This window comes from Echinops telfairi, unplaced genomic scaffold (assembly GCF_000313985.2).
Source record: "Echinops telfairi isolate 266 unplaced genomic scaffold, ASM31398v2 ScPeMD7_9;HRSCAF=40, whole genome shotgun sequence".
NCBI lineage: Eukaryota > Metazoa > Chordata > Mammalia > Afrosoricida > Tenrecidae > Echinops > Echinops telfairi.
This window is the reverse complement of record NW_022103906.1, coordinates 80,420,258-80,428,166: the sequence shown is the minus strand read 5'-3', so window position 1 is coordinate 80,428,166 and position 7,909 is coordinate 80,420,258. Positions and strand designations below refer to the sequence as shown.

Here is a 7,909-nt window from a genome sequence, read left to right as displayed (position 1 = left end):
TTTTTTTTTTCATGTCTTACACTGACCGCATCTCCCTTCACCCACGTTTCTGTTGTTGTCCTGGGAAGGGATGAGACTTTTGTGTTTTGTATTTGGCTTATTTCACTCAACATTGACTGATACACATCCACGGTAGTGTGTTCGTTCTGCTCCTGTGCAATATTTCATTGTGCTACAGTGAAATTGCTACCATTGCTTCCTTCTTCCTACTGGTGATGGGTATTTTGCATATTTCACAGTGTTGCTTTGAATAGTCTTGCCGATGTGTTTTGGTGCATGTATGTATATGTACATGTTTCTGCTGGGTCTCTTCCTCGACATGGCATTGCAGGGTCTGTACAGGTTATATGCAGCTTTAGCAGACACTGCTGGACAGCTTCCCAAAGAAAAGTAGGTCTGCCCTTGAGTCCCAGTTACTCCACAGCCTCACCAGCACTTGGTATCATCAGTTTTGTTTGGCTTTGTCCTTGGTCACCTCTGGTGGTTACCCAGCTGTGTTTTTGATTTGCATTTCCTTTTGTGTAATAAATCTGGGAGTCTTTGCATGTGCTTACTTGCTATTTGAATACCCACCTCCCACCCCCACCCCATTCAGATTTTGTCCTTTTTAAAAGTTAAGTCGTCTGCCCTTTTTAAATTCAGTTTTAACTTAAATTTATCTTGTTGTGGAGAATATATAAAGGTCCTTCAAGATGTCATGGGAAATTTCCATTATCTTTCAATTCTGGATTTCACGAACTTTTTAAAGCCCTGTCATGCACAGCAGCACATACACTAACCAATTCAATAGTTTCCCCATAAACTTTTAGTGGTGACATGGATTGCATTCGTGGATTCACCCTCTTTTTAAAAAGTTGTTCCTCCCTTATTACCATAGATTCTCTTTCCCGGCTCCATGTCTCCCATCTCATCTTTCAAGTTGTTATTGACAATTTGATTCAATACAATGTTTAAAACAGCATAAAAGACCCCTTTTATTAGTTAAGCTAAACTGCCGTATGGTTCCATCTCAAGATGACTGTAGGGAATATTTTTGATTTACACTTTAAAGATGATCTCAGGACCTTCGTTTTGGGGTTCGTCCTTGCTTCCTGGCTCCAGAAAGTCGAGAGCCCTTGAGAATTTTCAGTTCTGTTCTACATCCCTCCCCCACTTTTTGATTAGGAATTCTGTTGAATTCTATGGATTCTCAGATCACAATGCTTTGGAACAGTCATTCAGTTCTTCTGTCTCCCGGCAAAGGAGGTAGCTGTTCACAGAGGCAATTAACCACACCTTCATCTTCCTTCCCCACTCCTTCCTCCTCTGTTGCTGTAAGTGAATTGAGACCAATTGTGTCTTTGTCAGCTGCTTGCAAGCTGTAAAGACTCTGTGTTCCACAACAAACCAGAAGGGTCCTTTTTCTTACTGACTTTAAAGAGTTTAAAAATATATTTTGGACAAAATCTGTGTTGATTGTATCTTTTCTGAATGGCAACTTGCCTTTTTATTCTCTTTTTAAAGTGCTTTTGTTTATTTTTATTCTCTTAATGGTGTCTTTTGAACAGATACTACTTAATTTCAATGAAGTAAAAATTTAGTCATCTTTTTCTGTATAGTTAGGAACCTTGGTTAAGAACTTTGTTTATCTCCAGGTCAGGAAGCTATTCTCTGGTTTATTATCTTATAGACGCTTTATTATTTTGTCTCATATTTAAGTCTGCAGTTCATCTGGAATTGAATGTTACGTGAGGTCGAGGTCAGAGTCCATTTTTGTCCCCCTGTGGGTTACAATGGACCCCGCGACATTCATCCCAGACAAAACCCGCCTTGATTTGCTGCCTGGCAATGATGTGACTGTTCAATCCAGTCGTTGCACACTGGTTTCTGGACTTCGTGGAATTCTGGCGACCTCGTAACAATCACTGTATGTGACTTGAAATAAATGCCTGAAGGAACTAGGGATTTGGGAAAATCCATCTTTAAATGGAGTGTATGAGTACATGCCTGACACACCCATGCGCATATTTGTCAAAGGGGGTGTGTGTCTGTGTGTTCTTGTGTATAGATACAGTCCTCTAAATATCGTCTTAGTGTCTGGCCACCAGACTGATTTCTTCTTCTGTGTGCGTGCAAGTAGATGTGAGCGGGCATAATTACGTCGTGTATCCAACAATCTTAGCAGCCTCTGTCTGTGTGGATGAGTTTTTATTTACCTCGGTACCATCCATCCGTGTAGATTTTTCCTTTGCTTGATTCAGTACCCAGGGCAAGAGTCCATTTTATTCTACTGGGAAAGTAGGTAATAAGATCACGTCCCTTGCTTACGTTTTAGTTGTAGACGTAGGAACCAAATCATAGATGCGCAGACACTAAGTCCCCCATTAGATATGTAGATCTGAGGCTTTGAGAGAAGAAACACTCTCCCTAAGGTCACAGTGAGGTTAGACCAGTCTCTGGATTTACATAACAGCTCTTTCTTGCGTCCCAAATTGCCTTCTATGCGATTTAGGGACCAAAAGAAGTTGTAGACCAGCATCGTTGACAGAAAGACTAATCTTTGACTCAGAGACACCAATAAGGCAGTTCTTGGGCCTTGAGCTGCTGTACTGAGACAAGTGCACTGCTGGGATGGCCAGGCCAGGAGATGCTCCGAGCTGCCGGAGGAGGCCCTGGAGCGGTCCAGTTTCAGACAGACCTGTTTGTGTGGGGGCTGGAGACCACCACTGACCAGCCCCTGGGTCAGCTGGCTCACTGCCGCTGGGGATGCTGGGAGTTTTGGTTTTGCCAGGTTTCGGGGAGAGGAAGGGGACCTCAGGGAAATCAGGTGAGGGCTCTGCCTGAGGCTAAAAGGCCTGGGAGACTTCCTTTCCGGGTGAGGAAATGGCATGAGAAAGTTCAAGTCCAGAGGCATTTGAGGAAAGTGTGATGTGAACAGGACGTAAGGAAGGGGCGTGCAAAGAGAGGCCTGCAGTCAGGCAGGGGATCGTCAGGGCTTCAAGCCCATGAAAGCAGTGTAGGCATTTGGATTCCATGTGGGGGGACCGATTGTAATATATGAGGGAGCTTCAAGAAGGGAAAGCACAGCATGGATTATAAAACCAGCAGTATGCTGAAATGAGGACCAATCAGGATGCAAGAAGAAGGGCCAATGGGAAAGCAGGAGAGCGGCTGAAGCGAGCCCATGAGGGCCTGCCACCCAACCCAGTCAAATCCAGGCCATACCCCTAGATGACGTCATCTTTCTCAAATCATGAGGTGACTCGTGATTGAAGCGTACTTGCTTATTAAATCTTTGTTGAAATTGAAAGATAATGGATCCCCCCCCCCACACCCCCATAGTTGTTGAAGCCACCTGGTACAGTCAGGCTTCTGTTTTTAAAATCCAGCCAGGTGCAGGGGGAGGAGTGGAATGAAGGCGGACGAGTGGGGCAGGAAGACCAGTGGGGAATTGTTGCTGTAAACGAAGGAGACGTGCTGGGGGCTTCGTGTGATGGGGGCTTGGTGAGACCACAGGGTGGTAGTGATCAAAGTGAGGAAAAGCTATGTCTATTTGAAAGTACAAAGGACTTGGTGACAAGTGGAAGGTGATGGTAAGGCAGAGGGAAGAGCTCAGGACAATGTCCGGGTTGCTTCCTACGGCAATGGGGAGGACTGGAAACGGGGCAGGCTAATATAGAATTGGAATTCCATCTGAAGAACCTGTTGGACCCGAACTGGGAGTTAACCCATGACCACAGCTCTTCCCACCCTGTTGTTTTGGCAGGAATGCTCCAAAATGGGAAGAAATTTGATTCATCCAGAGACAGAAACAAACCTTTCAAGTTCAGAATTGGCAAACAAGAAGTTATCAAGGGCTTTGAAGAGGGTGCGGCCCAGGTAGGAGGCGGAGTCTCCGTCAAGGGGCTCCCTGGAGTCTGGTCTCAGGGCTCTGCCTCTAGCCCTCACCCTGTTACAGACCTCTAGCGAGCTGTCCTGGTTTTGCGTCCCCACTCCTTTCCCTGCCAGCCTGCCTGCCTGCCTGTGTGTCACTTGGGGCTCTCAGGACAAACTTATCCCCCAGGCTTGCTGGGAAGTAACGGAGGAGCCTGTGTGCTCCCAGCCGTGCAGGACTGAGGTGGCAGAAGGGCTGGGTGCGGGGAGGCCCAGGAAGTTTTGTTTTCTTTTGGAACAATTTCAGACCTGTCAAAACAGTACGGAGCTTTTCACCCAGCGCCCCCAAATGCTGATAGCTTATGCAGCTGTAGTACAGTGATCAAAACCAAGTAATCACCAGTGAGACAACCCTCTGAACTACTCAGATACAACATTTGGCCCAAGTGGGTTCCTGCTAACTGCACATTCCTGGTGCACGTTCTTTCTTGGTCGGCCCTCTGGGGCCATACGTCACCCCATTTGAGGAGGCCTCTGGCTCCTCCCACCCTATGGTGGCTTCTGCCATCTCCCCTCTCGGGTGGTTTGCTCGGGTGCCAGTGTGTCCTCTTAGGCACCCTCTTCAGGATTCTTGGGAAGAGGGTGAAGGACGACCATGAGCACTTAGGACTGTCTGGGCTATAGACTAATTGTGTGGCCAACAGTTCCTCAGGGGAATGCATTCTGAGATGGATTTATGGACGACTTTGTCCCTAGTCAAGTCTCCACTCTTGTCCGGCAGAACCAAGGTCTTTGCTGCAGACCTTAGTCACCTTAACGAGTTACCTATCTGGACAATGAACCTGAGAGCTGCCCAGTTACCAGGAGGCTGGTTTGAGACAATGCCACAGTTATCTTGCTTTTTTCTTTTAAATCAAGCTGGGTCCTCTTTCTCCTCTCCCCTCCCTGCTAGATGAGCTTGGGGCAGAGGGCGAAGCTGACCTGCACCCCTGATGTGGCGTATGGAACCACGGGCCACCCTGGTGTCATCCCTCCCAATGCCACCCTCATCTTTGACGTGGAGCTGCTCAACTTGGAGTGAAGGCAGGAGGGGACTCACTGGGGCTGGAGGTGGCTGCTGCCCCCCTCTTAGCCCTGCTCCGCCACTGGGATGGCTCCTCCTGTGCGGGGCTCTTGATCAGTGTGCTAATAACCTCACAGCCCCACGACACTCTCCAGCCTCTCGGCCCACGCTGCTCTGTATGTGTGTATGTCATGGTCCCCGCGCATCTTCGCTTGAGGAAACTTCAGTTGCCATTCGACCCGTGTCAGGTTGTGCATGCAGTCGCCACGCCTGGTCGCAGAACCCCGATTCCTTGTTCGCACAATCGACACTGCCTTAACCTTACCTTCAGCCAGACACGCAAGGTGCTCAGCCACGGAATGAACGTGCTGTACACAGAGGGACTTGAGCCAGTCACCTTTGTTGTCACGTGTCTGTTCTGTCCGCTGCTAACTTCGACAGATATTCTATTTGGAAATAGTATGTAAAATAAAGGCTACGTGCTGCCCAAATACTTGTCCGTTCTTGTTATAAATTGGAAGTGCTCTAAGGACCGCACAAGCTAGTCACCTTTGGAGAACAAAACCATCACAAGCCCACAGCCATTGAGTTGATGCTGACTCATAGCCGACCCTAAAAGACAGGGTAGAACTGCCCCTGTGGGATTCTGAGACTCTTTACGGGAGGAGAAAGCCTGTCTTCCTCCCAAGGAGTGGCTGGTGGTTTTGAACGGTGGACCTTGTGGTTAGCAGCCCAACACGTAACCACTCTACCACTAGGGCTCCTTTTGGGGAAACAAAGGCATTTAAAAAAAAGAAGAAATGTCCAAGCTTGCCAGGAGAGTGACCATAAGCCTCAGAGGTACAGCGTGAGCACGGCACATGCTGGACCTAAGTATTCAGATAGGTTTCATATCAGCGGTTCTCAACCTGTGGGTTAAGACCCCCTTGGGGGTCACCCGACCCTTTCACAGGGGTCTCCTCATTCCCAACAGTAGCAAAATGACAGTGATGAACTAGCAACGAAGATAATTTGATGGTTGGGGGGTCACCACCACATGAGGAACTGTATGAAAGGGTCGCAGCGTTAGGAAGGTGGAGAACCCCTGCTTTAAATGAATGCTCATCAACCTCGAGGCAATCCTACACGGTAGGTATTAATGTCTTCCAGTCATCTCAGAGGCCCAGGAGTCCCCTCTGCACAATGAACGGCTTGTGTTGTGTTCAAATCCTGCAGGGCAGCAACCATTGGAGAATGTGAGCGCTCTCTGAGCACAATCTCTCTCTCTCTGGCCTTGGAGCAAGTGGGATGCACACCCCTCATCCGGATGAAAACAACATTGTGTGCATCTGAAAAAACGGGGGAAGTTGTGCCACACACTCACTCACACCCAGGAGTTCCTTGGAAGAGAACGTAATCCTGCCCCTGTCTCACACACTGCCTAGTTGCATCTGGATTTGCTCTATCTCACCGTGAGACGTTTCTGAGACGCATGTATGAGTCTAAACTTGCCTTCTCATCTATGGCGGCTTTTCATGCACATAGATGCTGACCTCACTGGAGTCCCTGGTTGGGTTTTTACAAGCTGCTCACTTCGTGGCTGGGTTGGGTGGGAGGCAGGGTGAATGGGACGGAACCTTTAACTGGCTGGCATGGGCCGGGAAGAGCTCTTGACCTGACTCGGTGTTGTTCTGTCAGTGGGGACTCGGAAGTGTTTCAGGACACTGCGCGTGATGTTCCGTGTGTGACCTGGGCAGTGTCATTCAGGCAACTGCATCTCCCTCTCATCACAGAAGCCCTTGTCCACTCCGCTGAGAGGGGAGCGCCTCAGGAAAAGGCGGTGCTTTAGGATGAGAAAAGGAAGGAAGAAAGAGGCTGACTTATTTTACTCACCCACAGTCCCTCTGCTCAACCGGGACGAGAGCCCACGCGGTCACAGGAGGGTGCCGCACCCACGCTGCGGAGGGTTTGCATTCAGGCCATTCTGGGTCCCAGCTTTCCATGATGACCCAAATGCCGGTGGTTTCTCAGAACCCAGGGTGAGTAACAGGTGTCTGGTGTTTTCTGCCACGGCTACAGTGGAGTAACTAGAACTGGCAGCCGGGACCACTTCAGATGCCGCTCTAGGTTCGTGTCAAAGATCGTGGGTTAGAGTTTTCATAGCCCCGGTCAGGGCTGCTTACACTTTTGCTATTTGTGACCTGTTTGCTAAGAAATTTGCAACAGGTGCAAGCGCAGCCAGTAACACCTGGGGTTCATTATGCATTTGATTGTGAATTAATCTTTGGTGGCTGTGTGTTCAGAAACCTTTCAAAGTTGCCAAAGTTTATGGGATCCTGACGCACAGTTTCAGAAACTTTAGTTTCTTAAAGTGGTCGATAGACACTGCCTAAAAGAATCCCCCAAATGCCAATACACATTCGGTCCATTTAAATCATTCCGGGCATGCATGCCCCCTTCAAATGGGTTTTGGATTATCCTTGTATGCAAAACAACTGGTATATGTGTTCCCAATTTGTACATGCTAACACCATGTCCCTACTTGTGTGTCACTGTCATACTGTGGTGGGTTTCATGTTGGCAATGACATGCTGCAAGTGTATTAATCAGTGGTATTTCAAATACCAGCAGAGTCACCCAAGTTGACAGTTTCCAGGGGAGCTTCCAGACTCAGAACAGACTACAAAGAAGGAACAGACTACTTAGGTCTGAGGAACTGGCCACTGAAAACCTATGATAGCAGTGGAGTGCTGTCAGGTATAGTGCCAGAAGATAAGCCCCTCATTTGGTGGCCCTCAAAATACCTTTAGGGAAAAGCTGTCTCCTCAATCATATTGACGTGGATGGAGAAAAGCTTCCAGGACTTTAATTTGCTGATGGGGTAGGACTCAAAATGAGGAGAAACAGCTACACACATCAATTAACAACCAGAAAGGGGAATGTGCAAACTATGAATCTAGGAAAATTGGGAGTCCTCAAAAATGAAATGCAGGGAGGAGAGGAGCCAGTCAGGGT

The 7,909-nt window shown here is 48.1% G+C and overlaps 1 protein-coding gene across 1 annotated transcript in view; it reads left to right on the top strand.

Annotated features, from left to right (window-relative positions):
* The window catches only part of FKBP1B (FKBP prolyl isomerase 1B), an 8,599-nt gene extending 3,193 nt beyond the window's left edge, over positions 1-5,406 (top strand). The window contains exons 2-3 of the mRNA XM_030884639.2: positions 3,746-3,858; positions 4,805-5,406. Coding sequence (XP_030740499.1) covers positions 3,748-3,858; positions 4,805-4,933 — 240 coding nt within the window. The 5' untranslated portion in view covers positions 3,746-3,747 and the 3' untranslated portion in view covers positions 4,934-5,406. The remainder of the gene's footprint in view (positions 1-3,745; positions 3,859-4,804) is intronic.
* The last annotated feature ends 2,503 nt before the right edge of the window (positions 5,407-7,909 follow it).